This window comes from Manis pentadactyla, chromosome 1 (genome assembly GCF_030020395.1).
Source record: "Manis pentadactyla isolate mManPen7 chromosome 1, mManPen7.hap1, whole genome shotgun sequence".
Lineage (NCBI taxonomy): Eukaryota > Metazoa > Chordata > Mammalia > Pholidota > Manidae > Manis > Manis pentadactyla.
The window spans coordinates 43379175-43406043 of NC_080019.1; the positions used below are offsets into that span (position 1 = coordinate 43379175).

The following is a 26869-nucleotide window of genomic DNA, read 5'->3' on the forward strand; positions in this document are numbered from 1 at the left end:
CTGCAACTTTGCTGAATTCAGGTATTAGATCTAGTAGTTTTGGGGTGGATTCTTTAGGGTTTTTTATGTGCAGTTTCATGTCATCTGCAAAGAGGGACAATTTAACTTCTTCCTTGCCAATCTGGATGCCTTTTATTTCTTTGATTGTCTGATTGCCATGGCTAGGACGTCCCAGAATTATGTTGAATAAAAGTGGGGAGAGTGGGCATCCTTGTCTTGTTCCCGATCGTAAAGGAAAAGCTTTCAGCTTCTCGCTGTTCAGTATGATGTTGGCTGTGGGTTTATCATATACGGCTTTTAATATGTTGAGGTACTTGCCCTCTATACCCATTTTGTTGAGAGTTTTTTTATCATGAATGGATATTGAATTTTGTCAAATGCTTTTTCAGCATCTATAGAGATGATCATGAGGTTTTTGTCCTTCTTTTTGTTGATGTGCTGGATAATGTTGATGGATTTTCAAATGTACCATCCTTGGATCCCTGGGATGAATCCCACTTGGTCATGGTGTATGATTCTTTTGATGTATTTTTGAATTCGGTTTGCTAATATTTTGTTGAGTATTTTTGCATCTATGTTCATCAGGGATATTGGTCTGTAATTTTTTTTGTGTGGTGTCTTTGCCTGGTTTTGGTAGCAGAGTGATGTTGGCCTTGTAGAATGAGTTTGGGGTATTCCCTCCTCTTCTACTTTTTGGAAAACTTTTAGGAGAATGGGTATTAGGTCTTCACTAAGTGTTTGATAAAATTTAGCAGTGAAACCATCTGGTCCAGCAGTTTTGTTCTTGGGTAGTTTTTGGTTACCAATTCAATTTCCTTGCTGGTAATTGGTCTATTTAGATTTTCTGTTTCTCTCTGGGTCAGCCTTGGAAGGAAGGTTGTATTTTTCTAGAAAGTTGTCCATTTCTACTAGGTTATCCAGTTTGTTACCATACAATTTTTAATAGTATTCTCTCATAATTAATTGTATTTCTGTGGTGTCAGAATATTTTCTATACAGTTTTTTTGTGGAATCTTTAGGGTTTTCTACATATAAGATCATATCAATTGCAAACAGAAATAATTTTATTTCTTCTTTTCCAAAGTGGATTTATTTCATTTGTTTGTCTTGTCTGTTTTGGCTAGAACTTCCAGTTTATTGTTGAATGAAAGTGCTGAAAGCAGGCATTCTTGCCTTGGTTCCTGATCTTAGAGGAAAAGCTTTGTCTTTCACCATTGAGGATAATGTCTGGTTGCCCCTCTATATGAAAAGTTCTCTTTATGCCACTTCACTTTTATGGAAGACCTACATTAATACCTGTTTTTGCTAACTCAAAGAAATCTAAGAAAACTTTCGCTTTTATGAAATGGGAATTGCTCCTTTGCTGTATATCAATTTGTCTTATGAAAGGTTTCATATGAATGCTCTACTTTTGGATAGTGGGATAAATTTTTATGGCTTTTATTATGTTGGATAGTTTCCTTTTATTCCTAGGTTCTTTTGTTTTTATCTTGAAACGGTGCTGAGTTTTGTCAAATGATTTTTCTGCATCATTTGAGATAATCATGGTTTTTCTCCATTTTGTTAATGTGATTTTTGCATCTTTAACCATCCTTGCATTCCAAGGTAAATCCCAGGTGGTCATGATGTATAAGCCTTTCAATATGCTGCTGAACTTGGTTTGGTAGTATTTTGTTGAGAATGTTTGTTATCAACATTCACAAGGTCTGTAGTTTTCTTTTCTTACAGTCTTTGTTTGGCTTTGGTATCAGGGTAATGGTAGCCTCAACCTCAGAATGAGTTAGCAAGTGTTCCTTCCTCTTTAACTTTTTGGAAAAGTTTGAGAAGGATTGGTATTGGTTCATCTTTGAATGTTTGGTAGAACTCATTGATAAAGCCATTGGATACAGGACTTCTCTTTGTTAGTAGATTTTTTCATTATTGACCCAATCTCCAATCCAATAATTATAAATCTACTCAGATTTTCTATTTCTTCATTACACAGTTAGATAGGTTTTGTACAACTAGGAATTTACCCATTTCATTTAGGTTATCTAACTTGTTTGTACACAATTACTTATACTAGTTTTATAATCATTTTTATTACTGCAGAATCATATTAATGTCCCACTTTCATTTTTTATTTTGGTAATTTGAATCTTCTCTTTTTTTTCATCCATTTAGCTAAAGGTTTGCTAATTTTGTTGGTCTTTTGAAGAACCAACTCTTTATCTTACTGAATTTTCTCACTTTTTTCTATTCTATATTTTGCTTATTTCTGCTCTAATCTTTATTACTCCCTTCCTTCTGCTGGATTTGGGTTTAGTTTGTTTTTCTTCCTTTAATTACTTCAGTTGTAAAGTTAGGTTGTCGATTTGAGATCATTCTTATTTTTTAATGCAAGCCTTTACAGCTACAAATTTCCCTCTTAGCACCACTTTCAATGTGTACCATAAGTTTTGGTATGTTTCCTTATCATTAATCTCTAAATATTTTCTAATTTCTTATCTTGTGATTTCTTCTTTGATTCATGGTTAAGTCACTCAGTTTCTATAGCTTTTTAATTTTCCAGTTTTTCTTATTACTGGTTTCTAATGCTATCCTGGTGTTAGCTCAGTGAAATTAGCCAAGATAAATTAGACATCGATAGATGAATGGATAAATTAGACACATATACACAATGGAATATTTTTCAGCCATAAGAAGAAAACAAATCCTAACCTTTGCAACGACATGGATGAAGCTACAGGGTGTTATGCTCAGTGAAATAAGCCAGGTGGAGAAAGACAAGTACCAAATGACTTCATTCATTTGCAGAGTATAACAATAAAGCAAAACCTTTATTATAAAATAAAACATTCCTTTGGTTTTGCTTTATTGTTATACTCTGCAAATGAATGAAGTCATTTGGTACTTGTCTTTCTCCACCTGGCTTATTTCACTGAGCATAACACCCTGTAGCTTCATCCATGTCGTTGCAAAGGTTAGGATTTGTTTTCTTCTTATGGCTGAAAAATATTCCATTGTGTATATGTGTCTAATTTATCCATTCATCTATCGATGAACACTTACGTTGCTTCCGTATCTTGGCTATCCTCAATTATGTGCCATTAACAAGGCTGGGCACGTATCTTTTTGAATTAGTGATTTTGTTTTCTTGAGGTAAATTCCCAGAAGTGGAGCTCCTGGGTCAAACAGTATTTCTATTTTTGTTTTTTTTTGAGGAAACTCCATTCTGCTTTAGAGAGTGTTTGCACGAATTTATAGTCCCACCAAAAGTACTGGAGGGTCCTATTTCTCTGCATCGTCACCAGCATTTTTCAATCTTGTCTTTTGGATAGTAGCCAGTATAACTGGTGTGAAATAATATCTCATTGTGGTTTTAATTTGCTTTTCTCTGATGATTAGTGATATTGAGCATATTTTCATGTGCCTATGGGCCATTTGTATTTCCTCTTTGGAGAATTGTCTGTTCAGATCCTCTGCCCATATTTTAATCAGGTTATTTGTTTTTTGGGAGTTGAGGCATATGAGAGTTCTTTATATATTTTGCATGTTAACCCCTTATCAGATGAGTAATTTATAAATATATTCTCCTATACTGTAGGATGCCTTTTTGTTCTGCTGAGGTGTCCTTTGCTGTACAGAAGCTTTTTAGATTGATGTAGTCCTACTTGTTTATTTTTTATTTTGTTTCCCTTGCTGGAGGAGATGTGTCCAGGAAAAAATTACTCATGTTTATATTCGAGAGATTTTTGTCTATGTTTTCTTCTAAGACAATTTTATGTTTTCATGTCTTACATTCAGGTATTTGATCCATTTCAAGTTTACATGTGTGTATGAAGTTAGACAACAATCCAGTTTCATTCTCTTACATGTAGCCATCCAGTTTTGCCAACTTCAACCATTTGTTGAAGACACTGTCATCCCCTCATTGTATATCCATGGTTCCTTTATCATATATTAATTGGCCAATATGTGTGGGTTTCTATCTGGGCTCTCTATTCTGTTCCACTGATCTATGGGTCTGTTCTTGTGTCTGAACCAAATTGTTTTGAATACTCTGGCTTCGTAGTGCAGCTTGAAGTTAGGGAGTGTAATCCACCCAGCTTTGTTCTTCCTTCTAAGGATTGTTTTGGTCATTCAGGGTCTTTTATGGTTCCATATGAATTTTAGAACTATTTGTTCTAGTTCATTGAAGAATGCTGTTGTTACTCTGATAGTGATTGCACTGGATCTGTAGGTTCCTTTAGGTAGGATGGCCATTTTGACAATATTAATTCTTCCTATCTATGAGCACAGAATGTATTTCCACTTGTTGATGTCTTCTTTAACTTCCCTCATGAGTTTCTTGTAGTTTTCAGGGTACAGGGTTTTCACCTTCTTGGTTAGGTTTATTCCTAGACATTTTATTCTTTTTCATGCAATTGTAATTGTAGCTGTTTTCCTGATTTCTCATTCTTTGAGTTCATTGTTAGTATATAGGAATGCAGCAGGTTTCTGTGTATTAATTTTGTATCCTGCAACTTTGCTGATTTCAGTTATTAGTTTTAGTAGTTTTTTGGTGTATTCTTCAGGGTTTTTTATGTACAGTATCATGTCATCTGCAAAAAGTGACAATTTCACTTCTTCCTCACTAATGTGGATGCCTTTTATTTCTTTGGGTTGTCTGATTGCCATGGCTATGACCTCCAGTACTATGTTGACTACAACTGGGGAGAGTGGGCATCCTTATCTTGTTCTTGATCTTAGAGGAAAAGCTTTCAGCTTTTCACTGTTAGGTATGATGTTGACTATGGGTTTGTCATATATGGCCTTTATTATTTTGAGGTACTTGCCGTCTATATCCATTTTGTTGAGAGGTTTTAACATGAATGGATGTTAAATTTTGTCAAATGATTTTTCAGCATCTATTGAGATGATCGTGTGATTTTTGTCCTTCTTTTTGTTGATGTGGTGTATGATGCTGATTGATTTTCAAATATTATACCATCCTTGCATTCTTGGAATAAATCCCACTTGGTCATGATGATATTTATGATGTAGTTTTGAATTCAGTTTGCTAATATTTCATTGAGTATTTTTGCATCTATATTCACCAGGGATACTGGCCTGTAAATTTCCTTTTTTGTGGTGTGTTTGTCTAGTTTTGGTGCTAGAGTGATGCTGGCCTCATACAATGAGTTTGGAAGTATTCCCACCTCTTCAAGTTTTTGGAAAACTTTAAGGAGAATGAGTATTAGGTTTTCTCTAAATGTTTGATAAAATTCAGCAGTGAAGGTATCTGGTTCAAGAATTTTGTTCTTAGGTAGTATTTTGATTACCAACTCAATTCCATTGCTGGTAATAGGTCTGATCAAATTTTGTTTCTTCCTTAGAAGGTTGTATTTTTCTAGAAAGTTCTTCATTTCTTCTAGGTTATCCAATTTGTTAGCATATAATTTTTCACAGTATTCTCTAATAATTCTTTCTATTTCTGTGATGTCCATAGTGGTTTCCCCTTTCTCATTTCTGATTATATTTATGTGTGTACACTTTTTTTTCTTGATAAGTTTGCATAGGGGTTTATCTTTTTTATTTTCTTGAAGAACCAGCTCCTGCTTTCATTGATTCTTTCTAATGTTTTATTCTTCTTGATCTTATATATTTCTGCACTAATTTTTATTATGTCCCTCCTACTGACTTTGGGCTTCATTTTTCTTCTTTTTCTAGCTTCATTAATTGTGCTTTAGACAGTTTATTTGGGATTGTTCTTCTTTCCTGAGGGAGGCCAATATACTTCCCTCTTAAACTGCCTTCACTGTATCCTACAGATTTTGGGTTGTTGTTTTTTTTCATTTGTCTCCATATATTGCTTAATCTTGGTTTTTATTTGGTCATTGATCCACTGATTACTTAGGAGTATGTCATTAAGCTTCATGTGTTTGTGGGCTTTTTTGTCTTCTTTGCATTATGTACTTATAGTTTCATACCTTTGTGGTCTGACAAGCTGGTTGGCACAATTTCAATCTTTATGAATTTACTGAGGTTCTATTTGTGGCCTAGTATGTGATCTATTCTGGAAAACATTCTATGTACACTTGGGAAGAATGTGTATCCTGTTGCTTTTGGATGGAGTGTTCTGTAGATGTCTGTTACATCTTTTTTTTCTAATGCATTGTTCACTGCTTCTGTCTCCTCATTTATTTTCTGTCTGGTTGATCTGTCCTTTGAAGTGAGTGGTGTGCTGAGGTCTCCTAAAATGAGTGCATTGCATTTTATTTCTCCCTTTAATTTTGTTAGTATTTGTTTCATATATCTACGTGCTCCCATATTGGGTGCAGAAGTATTTATAATGGTTATATCCTCTTGTTGGACTGACCCCTTTATCATTATGCAAAATCCTTCTTTGTCCCTTGTTACTTTCTTTGCTTTGAAATATATTTTGTCTGACATAAATACTGCTACTTCTGCTTTTGTCTCACTATTGTTTGCATAAAATATCTTTTTCCATCCCTTCACCTGTCTATGTCTTTGGGTTTGAAGTCTCTGGTAGGCAGCATATGATGGAGCCTGTTATTTTTTAATCCATTCTGCAACTCTATGTCTTTTGATTGGTGCATTCAGTCCTTTTACAGTTAGGGTGATTATCAATTGATATGTAGTTATTGCCATTGCAGGCTTTAGATCTGTGGTTACCAAAGGTTCAAGGGCAGCTTCTTTATTATCTAACAGTCTAACTTAACTCACTTATTATGTTATTCCAAACACAATCCAAAGGTTCTCCCCCCACCTTCTTTTTTTCCTCCTCCTTCACTCTTTAATATATTTGGTGTGATATTCTGTACTGTTTGTTTATCGCCTAACTTTGTGAGTAGTTGACTTAATTTTGCATTTGCTTAGTAAATAATTGGCCTACTTCCTTTTTTCTGTGGTTTTATTTTCTCTGGTACCAGCTATTTAGCCTTTGGAGCACTTCTATCTCAAGCAGTTCCTTTAAAATACACTGTAGAGATGGTCTGTGGGAGGTAAATTCCCTCAACTTTTGCTTATTTGGAAATTGTTTAATCCCTGCTTCAAATTTAAATGATAATCTTGCAGGGTTGAGTATTCTTGGTTGAAGGTCCTTCTGTTTCACTGCATTAAATACATCATGCCACTTCCTTCTGGCCTGTAAGTTTTCTGCTGAGAAGTCCACTGATAGCCTCATGGGCTTTCCTTTATAAGTGATCTTTCTTCTCTCTGGCTGCTTTTAATATTCTCTTCTTGTCCTTGATCTTTGCCATATTAATTATTGTATGTCTTGGTTTTGTCTTTCTAGGGTCCCTTGTGTTGGGAGATTTCTGCACTTCCATGACCTGAGACTGGTTACTTTCCTAGATTGCGGAAAATGTCAGCAATTATTTCCTCAAAGAGACTTTCCATCCCTTTCTCCCTCTTCTTCTTCTTCTGGTGTCCCTATAATACAAATGTTCCATTTGTCTTGGTTGCAGAGTTCTCTTCTTATTCTTTCATTCCTAGTGATCTTTTTTTTCTCTTTGTACCTCAGGTCCTTTGTTTTCCTGTTCTCTAATTTCTATTTCATTTACCATCTCCTTTACCTCAATGAATCTATTTTTAAACCCCTCCATTGAATGTGTTATTTCAGATACTTTATTTTTCAAAGTTTCTGTCTGTTTTTTGATGCCCTGAGATCTTGACTATTTCTCTGTAGATCCATGAGGATGTTTATGATTTTTATTTTGAAATCTTTATCAAGAAGATTGGTGATTTTAGTTCCATTTAGCTTTCTTTCTGGCATCTTTTTCTGTATTTTTGTCTGGACAAAATTTTTTTGCCATATATGGCACCTTCTAGTGCCCAGTAGCTCTACTCTTTGGAGCTGCAGAGTATCTGTAGCAATGGTGGGGGTCACAGCCAGGAGAAAAGAGATCTTTCCTGCCATTCTGGCTGTGGGGCCTGCCTCCATTGCTAAGTCCATTGGGCCAAGTGTACAGGGAGGAGCCTCTGTGTTACACCCCTGTAGCTGCCATAGGTGTGGCTATCCTCTGGCCTGCCTGGTTATGATGGCTGGGGCTACAGGTGAGCAGGATCGGTGCCTGCCAGGAGGAAAGAGCAGCAGGCTGTGTACCACAGTGGGGGACCTTGGGGCTGCAATGCCAGCCAGAGAGATGGAGCATCTGAAGCTCCTGAGCATTCCCAACCTGCCTGGCTGTGTGCCAGGACGATTTCTTCTACCTGCCCTTTTTCCTGAGCAGTGAGCTCTGTGTGATCTTTAACCCTTTAGCACCCTCTTTATGTTGGGAAGTCTTTCAAAGTTCCTGTCTTTCTTTTATCCCAGGGGGGCTGGCTGTGTGTACCTATTCTTCCACAAGCAGCTGTAATCTGTCTCTCTGCATATTCTGCTTTTATTTACTTTCTAATCCCAGTTATCTCCAGAGCACCATGTAATGACAGTTTGTGCTTCCAGAACAGATCTCGACGGTTGGATGTTTAGCAGTTCTGGGCTTCTACTCCTTTCCTGCTTCATTTCTGTTCCTCCCACCTGTGAGCTGGGGTGGGGAAAGGACTTGGGTCCTGCCAGATGATGGCTTTGTTACTTTACCCTTTTCTGTGAGGTCTTCTCTTTTCCCCAGATGTAGGCAGTCTGTTTGGCAGTATTCCAGTCGCTTTCAGGATTAGTTGTATTTGCTGTGTTTTCGTGTTATATGTGGTTTGGGGAGGAAGTTTCTGCCTCACTTCTCACACTGCCATCTTTTTCCTGAGTCCTCATAACTATGTTTAAAAAATCTTTTGAGACTTAATTTGTTCCCTAATCTATCAGTCTACCCTAGAAAATGTTCCATGTGCTCCTGAGAAGAATGTGTATGCTGTTATTGTTGGGTAGACTGTTCTGTATTTGACTGTTAGATATATGTTGGTATATTGTGTTAAGTCCTGTATTCCTTTACTAATTTTCTGATTGTTCTATACATTACTATGAGTGGAGTACTGACATTTCCAACTATTGTAGAACTTTCCAGTTCTCTCTTCGGTTCTAATAGTGTTTGCTTTATATATTTTCATATATAAAAAATGGTCTGTTATTACATATAAATGTTTATAACTGTTATATCTTCCCACTGTATTGAAACTTTTATTACTTTAGTATTTTTTCTCTTGTAATCTTTTTTGACTTAGTCTACTTTGTCTGATATTAGTGTAGCTACCCCTGCTCTTTTCCAATTACTACTTCTATAGAATACCTTTTCAAATTCTTTCACTTTCCAACTTTCTTTGTATCTAAATTGAATATCTTATACATAGCATATAGTTACATCATGTGTTTTTATCCATTGTTTTAATCTCTGTCATTTGCTTGGAGAGTTTAATCTATTTACTTTAAAAGTAATTATGACACAACACAAAGCCCCAACTTCTGTGGGAAGCAGCGAAAGCAGTCTTAAGAGGAAAATATATAGCAATCCAGGCACACTTAAAGAAGGAAGAACAATCCCAAATGAATAGTCTAACATCACAATTATTGAAACTGGAAAAAGAAGAACAAATGAGGCCTAAGTCAGCAGAAGGACGGACATAATAAAGATCAGAGAAAAAAAAACAAAATTGAGAAAAATAAAACAATAGAAAAAAATCAATGAAACCAAGAGCTGGTTATTTGAAAAAATAAACAAAATAGATAAGCCTCTAGCCAAACTTATTAAGAGAAAAAGAGAATCAACACACATCAACAGAATCAGAAATGAGAATGGAAAAATCACTACAGACTCCACAGAAATACAAAGAATTATTAAAGACTACTATGAAAACCTATATGCTAACAAGCTGGAACACCTAGAAGAAATGGACAACTTCCTAGAAAAATACAACCTTCCAAGACCAACAAGGAAGAAACACAAAAGTTAAACAAACCAATTGTGAGCAAAAAAGTGAAACAGCAATCAAAAAACTACCCAAGAACAAAACCCCCAGGCCAGACGGATTTACCTCAGAATTTTATCAGACATACAGAGAAGACATGATACCCATTCTCCTTAAAGTTTTCCAAAAAAATAGAAGAGGAGGGAATACTCCCAAACTCATTCTATGAAGCCAACATCACCCTAATACCAAAACCAGGCAAAGACCCCACCAAAAAATAAAATTACAGACCAATATCCCTGATGAATGTAGATGCAAAAATACTCAACAAAATATTAGCAAACCGAATTAAAAAATACATCAAAAGAATCATACACCATGACCAAGTGGGATTCATCCCAGGGATCCAAGGATGGTACAACATTCGAAAATCCATCAACACCATCCACCACATCAACAAAAAGAAAGACAAAAACCACATGATCATCTCCATAGATGCTGAAAAAGCATTTGACAAAATTCAACACCCATTCATGATAAGAACTCTCAGCAAAATGGGAATAGAGGGCAAGTACCTCAACATAATAAAGGCCATATATGATAAACCCAAAGCCAACATCATACTGAACAGCGAGAAGCTGAAAGCTTTTCCTCTGAGATCGGGAACAAGACAGGGATGTCCACTCTCCCCACTGTTATTTAACATAGTACTGGAGGTCCTAGTCACAGCAGTCAGACAAAACAAAGAAATACAAGGAATCCAGATTGGTAAAGAAGAAGTTAAACTGTCACTATTTGCAGATGACATGACATTGTACATAAAAAACCCTAAGGACTCCACTCCAAAACTACTAGAACTAATATCGGAATTCAGCAAAGTTACAGGATACAAAATTAACACACAGAAATCTGTGGCTTTCCTATACACTAACGATGAACCAATAGGAGGATAAATCAGGAAAACAACTCCATTCACAATTGCATCAAAAAATAATAAAATACCTAGGAATAAACCTAACCAAAGAAGTGAAAGACCTATACCCTGAAAACTACAAGACACTCTTAAGAGAAATTAAAGAGGACACTAACAAATGGAAACTCATCCCATGCTCTTGGCTAGGAAGAATTAATATCATCAAAATGGCCATCCTGCCCAAAGCAATGTACAGATTTGATGCAATCCCTATCAAATTACCAGCAACATTCTCCAACGAACTGGAACAAATAGTTCAAAAATTCATATGGAAACACCAAAGACCCCGAATAGCCAAAGCAATCCTGAGAAAGAAGAGTAAAGTGGGGAGGATCTCACTCCCCAACTTCAAGCTCTACTACAAAGCCATAGTAATCAAGACAATTTGGTACTGGCACAAGAACAGAGCCACAGACCAGTGGAACAGATTAGAGACTCCGGACATTAACCCAAACATATATGGTCAATTAATATTCGATAAAGGAGCCAAGGACATACAATGGGGAAATGACAGTCTCTTCAACAGATGGTGCTGGCAAAACTGGACAGCTACATGCAAGAGAATGAAACTGGATCACTGTCTAACCCCATACACAAAAGTAAATTCGAAATGGATCAAAGACCTGAATGTAAGTCATGAAACCATAAAACTCTTAGAAAAAAACATAGGCAAAAATCTCTTAGACATAAACATGAGTGACCTCTTGTTGAACATATCTCCCCGGGCAAGGAAAACAAAAGCAAAAATGAACAAGCGGGACTATATCAAGCTGAAAAGCTTCTGTACAGCAAAAGACACCATCAATAGAACAAAAAGGTACCCTACAGTATGGGAGAATATATTTGTAAATGACAGATCCGATAAAGGCTTGACATCCAAAATATATAAAGAGCTCACGCACCTCAACAAACAAAAAGCAAATAATCCAATTAAAAAATGGGCAGAGGAACTGAACAGACAGTTCTCCTAAAAAGAAATTCAGATGGCCAATAGATACATGAAAAGATGCTCCACATCGCTAGTTATCAGAGAAATGCAAATTAAAACCACAATGAGATATCATCTCACACCAGTAAGGATGGCTACCATTCAAAAGACAAACAACAACAAATGTTGGCGAGATTGTGGAGAAAGGGGAACCCTCCTACACTGCTGGTGGGAATGAAAATTAGTTCAACCATTGTGGAAAGCAGTATGGAGGTTCCTCAGAAAGCTCAAAATAGACTTACCATTTGACCCAGGAATTCCACTCCAAGGAATTTACCCTATGGATGCAGCACTCCAGTTTGAAAAAGACAGATGCACCCCTATGTTTATCGCAGCACTATTTACAATAGCCAAGAATTGGGAGAAACCTAAGTGTCCATCAGTAGATGAACGGATAAAGAAGATGTGGTACACATACACAATGGAATATTATTCAGCCATAAGAAGAAAACAAATCCTACCATTTACAACAATGTGGATGGAGCTAGAGGGTATTATGCTCAGTGAAATAAGCCAAGCGGAGAAAGACAAATACCAAATGATTTCACTCATCTGTGGAGTATAAGAACAAAGGAAAACCTGAAGGAACAAAACAGCAGCAGAATCACAGAACCCAAGAAGGGACTAACAGTTACCAAAGGGAAAGAGACTGGGGAGAATGGGAGGGTAGGGAGGGATAAAGGCGGGGAAGAAGAAAGGGGGTATTATTATTAGCATGTATAATGTGGGGGGTGGGGGAAAGGGGAGGGCTGTGCAACACAGAGAAGACAAGTAGTAATTCTAAAACATTTTGCTATCCTGGACAGTGACTGTAATGGGGTTTGTGGGGGGGACTTGGTGTAGGGGAAAGCCTCTTCAACATAATATTCTCCATGTAATTGTAGATTAATGATAACAAAAAAAGGGGGGATCACTCCCTGATAGGATAAAATTAACTGCAAATCAATGATTAATGCATGCTTTACATATCCTTAATTTTGATCTTTTAAAGGGTGTTAGATGATCAGCTATGGAAGTACATTTTTCTGATAATATTTATTTCTCAAAAAAAAGCAGTTCCTGTGTGATAATCTCCAATAGGTTCTTCACAATGGTATGAAGGTCATATCAAAGTGTGGGCAAAGGGTTTGTTTGTGTTTATACAGAGGATCAAAGCCTAATTTGGCTACCCCGAAAATGAACTAAGATACGATATGAAAAAGAACTTCCAACATCAGCACTCTCTGGAAGACTCATACCAGAAGATGATCATCAAAAAACCCCAACAAAGAACCACGGGCTGCTACAGCTGTAGATGCACTCATCCCACCGGTTCCTGGACTTGCCATTGGAATGAAGAAGGAGATAATCTAAGCTAGCCTGTGCATACATTAAAACAACAAATTTGGCTGGATCTATACTGTCGGAACTCAACCAAGAATTAGGAGAAGTGCAAGTTGCAGTGCTCCAAAATCGTGCGACTATAGACTATCTACTGTTAAAAGAACATATGGGATGTGAACAGTTCCCAGGAATGTGTTGTTTTAATTTGTCTGATTTTTCTCAAACTATTCAAATTCAGTTAGACAATATCCATCATATCATTGATAAGTTTTCACAAATGCCTAGGGTACCTAACTGGTTTTCTTGGTTTCACTGGATATAGCTGGTAATTGTAGGTCTGCTTTTGTTATGTATCTGTATTCCTATTCGGTTAATGTGTGTTCGTAATTTAATTAGTAGTTTGTTAAAACCTATACATGCTTATGTTACTCTACAAGAAGATATGTCAAAGAAATAATCAATCTTCCCATGTTTTCTTCCGTCTGCTATTTCTATAGCTTTTCTTCTTCCTTCCTAATTACAACCCGTTAGTAGAATTTGTGCCTCATATCGAAAATTACCGAGTATCATAATTCTTCCAAGTGGTAAAGATACCTCAAGACAAATGCTGGGCTAGAAGCCACAGGGCATAAATCTGCAAAGAAGTAAAAAGCTAACCTTTTCAAAGAATATTGATTCTTACTTACCAACTTTACATTTCACTGTATGTGGGATTCACATATAAATTAAGTATAAAAATCAAATGAATAATCATATCTGTCTTGATTGTTTATAGTTCATGATGCGTGATCAAAACTGAAAGGTTCTGTTATATGACTGGCCTTGCACTGTTCACCAGGTAAGAACTTATTCACTACGTAAGAACTTGATCACCATGTAAGAACTTGTTCGTTATGCTTCAGAAGATTGGTTGAGAATTAGGCTTGGGGTTGATTAATGATTGTGCATTAAGTCTCCTATACAGAATTGTATTGTTGTTAACAACCATTTGATCAATAAATATGAGAGATGCCCTCTCAAAAAAACAAAAAAAAAGTAATTATGATAAGAAAGGACTTACTTATGTCATTTTGCTATTTGTTTTTTATATGCATTCTTATAGCTTTTTTGTTCCTGCCTTACTTATTTTTTGTTGATTTTTTTTTTTGTAGTAAAAGTTTAAATTCCTTTTTTATTTCCTCCTGTGTATAGTCTATAGCATTTTCCTTTAAGGTTACCACAGGGATTACATTTAACATCCTAATGTAATGACATTAAAATTTGGTAATATTAAAAAATTTTTTAATTGAAATATAATTGTATATTATATTGGTTTCAGATGTACAGCAGAGTGATTCAACAATTATATACATCACTAAATGTTACGACAAGTGTAGTTCCCATGCCAACATACAAAGAGATTACACTATTATTGGCTATATTCCCTACGCAGTACTTCCATTTCTGTGACAAACTTATTTTATAATTTGAAGTCTCTACCTCTTTAACATTCACAATTTCACCCTTTCGCCACCTCAACCCCTATGGTAACTAGCAGTCCATTCTTGGTGTTCATTAATCTATTTGTTTTCTTTGTTCATTTGTTTCGTTTTTTAGATTCCCACATACAAGTGAAATCACATGATATTTGTCTTTTATTTCACTTAGCATAATAGCATCCATATTGTTGCAAATGACAAGATTTCATTCTTCTTTATGTCTGAGTTACATTCATTATATATATGTACCACATATTCTTTATCCATTTATCCTTGGACACTTGGGTTGCCTCCACATCCTGACTATTGTAAATAATATTTCAATAAACATAGGGGTGCATACATCTTTTTGAATTAGTGGTTTTGTTTTCTTCTGGTAAATTTCCAGAAAAGGAATTGCTGGGTTGTATGGTATTTCTATTTTTAGGTTTTTGAGAGGCGTCTATACTGTCTCCCATATTAGCTGCATCAACTTATGTTCCCAGGAAGTGTAAGAGGATTTCTTTTTATCCACATCCTCACCAACACTTTTTATTTCTTGTATAATACTCTAATTTGAACTTATACCAGCTTAACTTCAATAATATAAAACTGCTCCTTTGCAACTCCATCCCCATCCCTTTCAGCTATTAAGGTCACAAAAGTACATTTTTGCATACTGTGTGCCCCTAAACATTATAGTTCTTTTAAATGTATTAGTCTCTTAAAATTATACAGAGAAAAGGATTTGGAGATGACAACCATATTTACAATAATGCTAGTTTTTACACTAATATATATTTTTTCTTTAAACACAGTAGTCTCTTAAATCATGTAGAAAACAAAAGTTATTGTTATAATAACACTAGCTTTTATAACTGCCCATTATTAATCTATATTGAGATTTCTCAACATGACCTTGAGTTAGTGACTAGTGTCCTTTTAGTTTCCCAGACAGGCCTCCTTTGAGCATTTCCAGCAAAGCAGGTCTAATGGAACTGAATTCTCTCAGCTTTTGTTTATCTGGGAATGTCTTAATTTCTCCCACATTTTTGAAGGACAGCTTTGCTAGATAGAGGGTTCTTGGTTGACAAATATATTTTTTTAGCACTTTGAATATATCAGCCCATTGCCTTCTGGCATCCAAAGTTTCTGATGAGAAATCTGCTTATACTGTAATTGAGGATCACTTTTATGCGATGATTTGTTTCTCTTGCTGCTTTCAAGATTCTGTCTTTGTATTTGGCTTTTGAAAGATGGATTAAAACATGTCTTGGTATGAATCTCTTTGAGCTCATCTTACTGGGAATTTTTTAAGCTTCTGGGATATTTGTATTCATGATTTTCATTATATATGAGAATTTTTCAGCCATTATTTGTTAAAATATTCTTTCTGCCCCTTTCTCTTCTTCTGGGACTCCCACAACAAGAATATTGATTCTCTTAATGCTACCCACAGGCCCTCTTAAGCTGTGTTCACTTTTCTTTGATCTTTCTTCTGTTTCTCAAATTTGATAATTTCCATCATCCTATATTCAAGTTTACTGTTTCTTTTGTCTGCTCAAATCTGCCTTTGAATCCCTGTAGTGAATTTTTCACTTTGGCTATTTACTTTTAAGCTCCAGAATTCTTTGGTTTCTTTTTAGTTTTTCTATCTCTGTTCATATTTCCACTTTGTTTAGGCATTGTTTTCTTGATTTTTCCTACATCTTCCCTAGTTCTTTAAGCATCTTTAAGACAGCTGTTTTAAAGTCATTGTCTAATATCTGCCATCAGGTCTTTCACAGGGATAACATCTATTAATTACTTTTACCTTTGGTGGGCCATACTTTTCCTGTTTCTTTGTATACCTTGCAATTTTTTTATTGAAAAGTGAGCATGTGAATCCAAAATGTGGTAACTATGAAGCTCAGATTCTCTTTCTTCTTTAGGGTTTTCTGTTTTGGGTTGTTTCTGTTCATTACCTTTGTTGTTTTGATTATTGTAGCTGTCTCTATGGATAGGATCAGCCTGAAGTATAAGCTTAAGGTCTTCTCAGGTCTGTTTAGAGCCTTTCTCTGGGCATATGTGGTCACTTTTTAATTTTCTTTGTATATGCAATTGCTTTAGAATGTCCCAGTCATTAATGCCTGACTCCCAGAAAGGGAAAAAGAAAAACGAAGGGGAGGGAAAAAAAGGGCATTAGCTCTTTCAATCCTCTGGAAGTCACTTTAGCAGAAGGGGGTAGGGCTTGCAAAAATGTAGGGAATTACAGACAAGGACTGCCAAACTCTTTACACCTCTAGGATCAGAAGTAGCAATCAGCAGTCAGAGCACACATCCCTGACATTTGGAACACTGGGTCCCTTTGCTCCACCTGACTCCCATAAGTCATCTGCAAGCTGCTCTAGGAAGTTATCCACAGCTACCTGCCATATGACTAGGCATGGGAGATGGGGGATTTCTACTGTGCAAAGACCTGAAATTGACCAAAATTAACCACAGTTTATCATTCATGTGTTCCCCTGGAAGTGGTAAGCTTTCCCTGGACTCCAGAGTTCCAAAATAAGCTGTATCAGATTCTGCCAGTGCAATTAGTGTCTAGGTGGAAAAACAGATTCCTGGTGCTTCCTACTCCACCATCTTCTTACATTGCTTTTTAAAAGTGCTTTGTCAATTGATAATGCCACTTCAGTAACATACTAGAATTGGGTATTTTTACTACTTTATTTTATTAGGAGCACACAATTCTGGTGCACAAGTTAACACTAGATTTTTACTCTCCAGATTTAATTTTCACAAGAAATAATGCTCATACTTTTGTAAACAGCTAACTGAACTCTTGTTATTCTTAAAATTGGAATATATTATATATATTACTAGTAGTAATCCTAAAATATTTAAGGCTAACAGCTTTTTTCAGTTTTAATTTATATGGTCGAAGTTGTAGCTATTGTGCTTCTTCTGATTATTTTAAACCACAGAAATTACCACCTTTCAAAAAAAATCGGGTAGAAATACTTAATTCTTTCCATTGAATTGCTAATATACTGTATTGATTCATTTTGGAATATCTTAAGGAGTAATAGTTTTTAAAATGTTTTTAGTTAAAAACTTCTGAGAAGAGAATTTTTTGTGGAAATTCAAATACAAAACAAATAAAAGAGGACCTATGGATAAATAGGAGGATAGGGAGTTCCACTATAGTGGCAGGACCTCCCCTTGTACACCCAGATGGCCCCTGAGACCTCTCTGTAGAGCCTGGGCAGTTATATTTATACCTTATATCATTGGTATTCAGAGTTTCTCTTTTAGTTGCTATTCGGTTATCCTAACATCATTAAAGGAGTCTTCCTTTCCGAAGCCCTAAGGTCTTTCTAAACAATAACCTGCTTTATACTATTGGGTCTATTTTGAGCTATCTATTCTGTTCCACTGATCTAAGTTTCTGTTTTCACACCAAACATAATTTCCATAGGTTCTTGCCAACTTCTGCATTTATTCTTCATTATAGGTCTTTATTTGTTTTCCATATTTGTTGTTTCAAAACTAAATTCACATATATCTCTCCTGTTAACATACTGGATGCTTATGCAATCAAAATTACATTTTTAGGAGCTTTGCATTTTTTCACGTCATCCTCTTTTCTTCCATATTTCATGTTATGGAATTACTTCTGGAATATAAATGTTCATCTACATCTAACCTTCTGCAGCTTCTCTGCCCTTGGCTATCACAACCCTTCAGGTGTTGAGAGCATTCCTTATATAGGCTCCTATTACATTTACCTTAATCTAACTACACAAAGAGGAAATACTTAAGTCCAGATTAGCAGTTCCCTGAGATGCTTCTTCTAACCCCTGGGGAGATGATATCACCAGCAAAACAAATAATGAATGTCACAGATTTATTTTTAGATGAATGAGATTTTAAGGAGATGAATATGAAGTTAAATTCATATTTAACCATCTATGCTTATATCTAATGCTGTTACCATCATACTAGATGGCTTTAGTGGCTGTGTCAGGATGACAAACATAAATAAAGCTTGGTTCCTTCCTCATGGAGCACTACATAGTGGGGAAAATGGGGGCCGAGAATGAGATGAGGCTGTGTAGTCAAATAAGGGCCTAACAGAGGAGATAATCTTATTTCCTATGACTAAGCCTTGAAAGATGAATAGGTCTCTGCTATAGGGAAGGGGAACAGAAGAAAGGTATTCCAGGTAGACAGAGCACTAGGAGGAGTGGCACATAGCCTGGCCTGTTTAGAAAACTGCACAGAACTCAGCATGGATGGTGCATTGGCAAAGAGGGGGTAAGTGTGAAGAGATGAAGAAGTAGTGAAGATATAATTTCTGAAAGATCCCTTCAGGAAGATTTTAAGCCAATTAACAATTGCCTTTTTTTTTGTCTTACGCCTGTAAATAAAATTTCTATATTCTGTATTCATGAAAACATTAGTACATAGGGGAATTAAAGTGTTATGTGTTATAACTTTTTATTAATGAAATACCACACTTACTTTTAATACTTTCTAAGGTAAACAGAACCACACCAAGGCATTCAGTTTTCATACTTAAAAGCACTGAATTTACTTTCAAACTCTAACATTAATAAGTTTATAATAACCATTCCATTGTCTCATACCTGCACGTTGCAGCAAACACAGCTCACTGATACTTATGTACTTCTTAAACACATCCATGCAAACCTGCAAGTAACAAAAAATGTAAAATCACCTTTTTATATTTCATAAAAACTACACAAATTTCAATCTTTGCTTATTCCAATTTTTTAAAGTGAACTTAAAACAATGGAATAAAGAAGTGATAGGTTTATGCATAGATTTGAAATGTATACTGAATTCATTACAAAAACCATAGTTAGAGCAGCTCTGTCAAAAGAAATAGTCAAGATTAGCAAGCAACTGGAGAAGGGAGAAAATCCTTGAATATCATGATTTTAAAAACCTTATTTAGGTCATTTAAAAAATAACTGTTTACTGGCACAACGATAAACACACTGACCAACAGATTAGGACGGAGCCTAAAAATAGATCCACTCATATACAATCAATCAGCTCACTTATGACATGGTAACTATGCAGTGCAGTGGGGAAAGAAAGGATGGTCTTTTTAGTAAATGATGTTGGGTCACCCGGGGATGCACCTGGGAAAAAAACAGATATCTTGGCCTTCTTCTCACAGCATAAACAAAAATCAATTCTAAATGGCTTAGAGTTCTAACTACAAAAGATAAAACAAACTTTTAAAGGAAAAACTTAGAGAACATCTTCATGATCTTGGAAAAGATTTCATCAATAGCATACAAAAAGTTAACATCATAAAAGAAAAAAATTGGACAAAATTGGACTATATAAAAATTAAGAAATTGTATTTATCAAAAGATGCCTTTAGGAGGGTGAAAAGGCAACTTGTAAATAGTAAAAGGCATCTGCAATATATATATATCCAACAAACAACCTGTATCCAGAATATATAAAGAATTCTTAAGATGGATAAGAATAAGAAAATCTTTTTTGCCTAAAGAAAATGGGCAAAATATTTAGATATTTCCAAAAAGGGGATATCCAAATGTCCAGTAAAGATTCTGAAAGATGCTTAACTTCATTAATCATCAGGGAAGGCATCACTCCCCACCCACAAGCATGGCTACAATTAAAAGGTTGATAATACCAAGTGTGAATGAGGATGTGAGGCAACTAGAACTCTCAGACGTTGCTGATGAGGCTGTAATTTGGTAAACCATTTTGGAAATTTCTTTGGCAAAATCTACTGAAGTTTAAACACAGTGTCTATAACCCGCAATTCCTTTTTAAGTATAATCCCTCAGAATGTGTATATACGTTCCCTGATAACATCACTATTGTAACTACCAAACTTAGAAACCATTCGAATGCCCAACAAAAGTATTATTTTGCCCATCAATGAAATAAATTTTGATATACTCAACACAATGGAATATTCAGTATTATACAGCAATAAGAAAGAAAGGTCTACAATTAGGTTAAAAAATACTGGTGAATCTGAGAAATACTGAGCAAAAGAAGCCAGAAACAAAAGAATACAGATTATATGATTTCATTTATATAAAGTACAAAACTAGGTAAAGCTCACCTATGCTATTAGGAATTAATGAAAGTCCTAATTAAAATATATAACTGAGATGGTTATTAAAACAATCTCTATTTCAAAGACTTTACATATTTTACCTTTTCATCCCCTTGCTCAGGCACATGAGCAAACTTGCATTGTGATCGCTCACAGCCACGTAATGTATTAAAATGAAATTTGCAATACCTATGAGGTATCATCAACCCTAGGGGTTTCTGGAACACCTAGAAAATTAGACAAATTCCCTTTCTGTATTAATTGTAAAACAATTACTATAATTGAGAAAACATTTGAAGTAACAAGAAATATTATATACCCAAAACAGTACCAAGATAAGTTTCTTCTGAGTAGATAGAAAAAAAACCTCTAAATTTATATTTTTAAAAATGAAAAAAATCAACTTAAAGTGATTTGTCTGAATTTTTGCTATTTTTTTAGTGTAAAATATTCAAAAGCTACTAGTGTTTTACTTTACATATTTTTTAAAGTTTATATATTCCCTCCTCCTAACACACCTGCCCCTTTTGCTTTTACAAAAAGTTAATTCTATTACAATATGTATCATATTTCAGATGCCTTTATCAGAACCAAAATTTTCCTTAGCTATTTCTAACCAATGGAAAAAGGCAAATGACAGAGTCAAAGCTTTTTACAACCGATTTTTCCTATAAACTGCTTTCTACCACTGGTTTCCTCTTCCATCAAAGGGAGCTATTCATCCTGTATTGTCGTCCGCTTTGGCTATCCCCCACTCTTCTACTTTCAACCTCTTACGTTAATTGTAAATATCCTCTGCATCACTACTCATTTTCTGCTTTATAACAACACCCCCCATTCTAAATCAATATAATGTCTGGAACTGCTAAAAAATTTAAGGGGAAATACAACTGAAGTATGTGCTTTATAATATTATCATTATTTAAATGGGGACTTACCCCTACATTTTTTTCCCTCTTGACTATCTCATAAGTTTCAGAACTCTGCAGCTTTAGAAGAGAATGTTTTCCTGGAAATCTGAAATCTAGAAACGATTAAGAATGAGTTTACACACTAATAGGCTGCACCTTATACCCTTCATAACAATGAAACAGATGACTAATATCTGCTTTAAAGTTTCACTTTGAACTATTTACGAGCTCAATTCACAGACTGTGCTACCATTATGTTTTCCTGTGAAATACAGAATGATTTACATCTTGGATGCTCTTTAAGTATTTCTAGACCTGAATTAAAAATTTTATCTTCATTATAAGCTGAAGATACTTTCTGAAAAGACTGACATGTAAGCACTGTATTCAAATGATTGTTTCTAAGTTAAACAGACAAATAATACATACAATAAACCATTCTAAGAAAACTACTGACAAATCCAGGTGCTACAGTCTAAACAGTGACTTAATTCCTGTTCCCAGATTCATATTTTCAAGCCTTGCTACTCTAAACCCAATGTGACTTTATTTGGAGATAGGGCCTTTTACAGAAATAATTAAGGTTAAGTGGGATCATAAAAGTGAGGCCCTGACCCGACAGAATTAGTGTTTTTATGAAAAGACACCAGAGAACTTGCTCTCTCTCTTTTCATGCATATGAGCCAGGAAAAGGCCACAGGAGAATGTGGCAAGAAGGCAGCTGTCTGTCAGCTAGGAGAAGAGCCAGAAACTGAACCCTGCCAGAACCTTGATCTTGACCTTCTACCCTCTAGAAAATGTGAAATAAATTTCTGTTGTTTAAGCCAGCCAGTCGGTGGTGTTTTGTTATGGCAGCCTGAGCTGAGCAATATACCAGGCATCATATACCTTACTATTACCTTTTAAATATGAGATTAGGTCATTAATTTGTTTTCCCTAAAGATAAAATACTAAGTTTTTATTTTAAATAATTTCATTTTTTACTTCAGCAGCATCTAGATATAATATGGAAAAAACTGATGTTTTTGCTGCAAAGCTTTGCAGTAATTTCATTGAAACCTTGTTAAGGCTTTTTAAGATAAAACACATGATCATCATGGGCTTTTTGCTGTAATACACAACACAAGCAGCATAAAGTTAATAATGGGAAAGTACAGAAGAGTTAAGTGTGAGCTACACAAAGGGTTTTTATTGTTTCTAAGTTCATTTTTCGATCTAGCTTATTTTCTTCAAAGCATTATCAATTATCAAAAAAATGGACACTAATTCTAAAATACATCTTAAAGTCCTAAAACACTCAACAAACATGATTTTAGGCATAACCCATAACTCACCTGTACTACCACTATTATATACAGATATTTCAGGAATTGTTTCATCGAAAGTACTAAGCAAATCTAATTTTAACAAGACATGATTGTTTCAATTTTCTTTTTAACCTTTTTTTTTTTTTTCTGGTCAAAAACTCTCCTATACTATCAAAATCCAACAGAGTTTTACTAAGAAAATAGTACCATTCATCCAGGGTTTCAGTAATGTGTCTTCTTGATGAGAATTTAGATTCAGCGGTGGCACTGATAAGCACAGAGGTTTTGGGCCCAGCGCTGCTAATTCACATTCACCAACCATAATATCTGTATTTTTAGAATCTTTGCTGTGTGAGCAGAAAAACCAAAATCAGAATTTCAATTAATTCTAAAAACACTAAAGTATGAGGTAAGCAGAAACAAACCTAATGTTATATATGGTATATATTATGCTGTATAATTATCATACTGTGATTCTTCAGTATTTTCAATAGGTTGCTCCTGCCTTCTTAACCAGAAAATCAGTGCATATTAAACGGTTGAAGTAGCGGTAGAAGTGAGGTGGTGGGGTTAAAACCAGAGCAAAATATTTTTGATCATGCCAGACAAAAGGCTTGAGGAGGAACTGGGCTAGCACTTTAATGCAGAAAAGATGATCCAATTATTCAATTGATAGTATAATGAAATAAATGAATTATATTCTTCAAGATAAGTATCTCTAATAAATGTACACATGTACTCGAGATCTTCCTTTGGGAAGAAGGTATAAAATGCGTTGTTCTGGGTTGCTGATTTAAACAGCACTGAGTATATTCTAATATGTGAGATACTATATAACCAATTTTAGAAAACTTAATCTGGAGTTTCACTTATCTAGAAAAATAAGTTAACAAGCAAGAAGGAGGTGCAAGTACCTCAGAGCTGACTAACAGGTAAAAATGAATTTACTTTTTAGGAGAAAGATCAGATACTGTAATATTTTACCTTAAAAACAACACACTTTTTTAGCTGGGGCTCTCTGGAGTAAAAATAGAAAGTAAGAAGAGGGGCCAACAATGGGACATCATTGCTGCATCTAATTAACATAACACTCCTCCAAATAAAACAGAACAAAAGCAGTAACGCAAACAAAGTAACAGGCATTATGGAATTTTACACATGGAAAAAGTTATCCAGTAAAATTATTTCATTTTTGATTGATGACTAAAGCCCAGTGTTACACTCCTGTCATTATGGTAGAGCCATGCAGGCAGCAATGGCACTATTCAGTCTGTATGCAAAGTGCTTTCAATAGAAAAAAATGTTAACTGTTGTCACTTTTTCTTTTAGATTTCCAAATGGTCATGAATCATGCTGGGCTTCTGTGACAATCTAATTCTTCCATAGGCTTTTCCTTAACACAATGGTTCTCAAATTTGAGCACATATCAGGATTAGCTGGTGGCCTTGCTTAAATACAGATGGGTGGGCTGCATACTATAGTTTCTGATTCAGTAGGTCAGGGGTGAGACCCAATAATGTGCACTTCTGACAATGTCCTACATGCTGCCACTGCTCCAAGGATCACTTTGAAAACCACTGCCTTAATGTAAAAGGTCTTAAAACTGTCACCTGATGTATGTCTTGCCTCAACAGCAAAATGGGGGTGGAAGATGGATCAGGTGATCTCTGAGGTGTCCTCTGACTCTATATTTGGTATCTGAGAATGTTCTAGTAAATGCACTGTAACTCTCAGTACTAATCACTGCAGCCATTTCAGATACCTGCAAACTGCAATGTTCATCTGATTTCAGTCACTCTTACCTTCAAAGAATGGATATACACATTCTTTTTTCTTTTATGTTATGACTGTTCTTTATTCTCTTCAAAAAATATTTTAATAACTCAAAAAACTAGAAAAAAAAGTGACAACTTTAAGGTAACTTACAGTATACCTGACATCTGGGTATATACCTGCTACATTACTTAAATAATACCCATGTATGACTTATGGCATATAGCCCAAACACATACAACACAGAATGAAAAACACATAAGATTCAAACTGTATGAATGATGGGACTATTTTAAAGTTACATTATTAAAAATCATGTTACAGACCTTTTGCAAACTTCATAACTATTTTCTTTTTCTTCTTTAAGAGTTACCTTGTCTGAAAATCTACTCTGTGAAGAGATTATGGTTAAAAAGTACAAGTGAATATGTCTATATTCCACATTAAGCTATGAAGCTTACCAGATTTACTGGAATGCATTAGATGTTAATTAAGCTACTAGCTTTGGCCAAGCCAGAAAACAATTCTACTCTATGTTTATTTACAATATTGAATATTGACTTAAAAATCTCCACTGTTGCATAAGATAAAAATGAATAAAAATAAATATTTTCTCAGATTTTGATATCACCTTTATACAAGCCAACATTTTAAATTATTATGGATAATTAAAGTTATGTTTCTTTTCATTCAGGAAAAAAGAAGAATGACACTGGGTAACCTTCCTGTTTTTATAGATTCATTCCTAAAGGCAAGCCCTAGTTGGAACCACATGGGAAGACCAAAAATCTGCCTTACTGATATGAAGAACCACAAGACAAAGTTTAGGGCTAAGTCAGAAACCGGGAAGTGAGGCTGAGAATCCTGGAAAGGAGAGCACCTGAGAGGGAGCCCTAAATTCTTGTTATAAGTTTAGTCTACATGTCTAGCTGACTCATGAACTACACATAAGGTAGACTCCAGACAGCCCAACTAAGGCTAAAAGAATTGAACCAAGATTTCAACTACTTGCTACCACAGGAGAGTAATCTGGAGGCTGAGTTCACTCAAGGTAAAAACCTAAGCAGGCAATCACCATACAGCCCAGCTACCGCAGACCTGGGCATTTACTCCAAAGAAATTAAAAATTAGGTTCATGCAAAAACCTGTACATGAATGTGTTTATAGTAGTTTTATTTATAATAGCCAAAAACTAGATGCAACCTAGATATACTTCAATGATTAAACAGCTAAATAAACTGTGGTAACCCATACCATAGAGTTATTACTAAGCAGTAACAATGAATGAACTGCTGATACATACAACAGACTGGGGGACTATACAGAAGATTATGATGGGTGAAAAAGACCAATCTGAAGAGATTACATACTCTATCATCATTTATATATCATTCTTGAAATGACAAAATTACAGAAATGGAGAACGAATTAGTGATTGTCAATGGTTACGGAGAGGTTAGTGGTAGGTAACAAGGAAGTTGGCATAGCTATAAAAGGGTAACATGAAGGATTCTTGTGGTAATGGAAATGTTCTTTATCTTGACCATACTAATCAATATCCTGGTTGTGATACTGTACTATAGTTTTGCAATGTTATTGTTGGGGGAAACTGGGTAAAGGGTACATGAGATCTTTCCATGTTATTTCTTACAATTGCATGTGATTCTATTATTACCTCAAAGTTAAATGCGGAATGCCACTAAAGCAGTACTTATGGATAAATTTATAGCACTAAATACTTCTTTTAGAAAAAAAGATAAGTTTCAAATCAATGACCTCAGCTGCAACCTTAAAGAACTACAAAAATAAGGGCAAATTAAAACCAGAGTAACCAGAAGAAAGAAGAAAATAAGGATCAGACCAGAAATCAGTGAGATAGGAAACAAGCAGCAATAGAGAAAAAAAATCAGTAAAACTCAAAGCTGGTTCTTTTGGAATAATAATAAAATTGATGATCTTGTAGTCAGCCTCCAATGAATCTACATTTATATCAAAGAACCAAAATTAGAGATGGAAACCAGATTAATGGTTGCTAAGGTTAGGGATTAAGTTAGGAGAGGGAGGGAGGTGTGACTAAGGGGTAGCGAAAGGGAGAGCTTTGCAGTGATGCAGTAATTCATTATCTTGATTACGGTGGTGGCTACAAAAATCTGCATACTTGATAAAATACAAAGAACTACATGCATTCATTTTACATTTAATTATC

The 26869-nt window shown here is 35.2% G+C and overlaps 1 protein-coding gene across 1 annotated transcript in view; it reads right to left on the reverse strand.

The window, feature by feature from the left end:
- TOPAZ1 (testis and ovary specific TOPAZ 1) overlaps positions 1 to 26869 on the reverse strand; it is a 123990-nt gene that overhangs the window by 55672 nt on the left and 41449 nt on the right. The window contains exons 5-9 of the mRNA XM_036897180.2: positions 24990 to 25054; positions 23098 to 23237; positions 21611 to 21696; positions 20774 to 20899; positions 19189 to 19252 (exon numbers count right to left, since the gene is read on the reverse strand). Coding sequence (XP_036753075.2) covers positions 19189 to 19252; positions 20774 to 20899; positions 21611 to 21696; positions 23098 to 23237; positions 24990 to 25054 — 481 coding nt within the window. The remainder of the gene's footprint in view (positions 1 to 19188; positions 19253 to 20773; positions 20900 to 21610; positions 21697 to 23097; positions 23238 to 24989; positions 25055 to 26869) is intronic.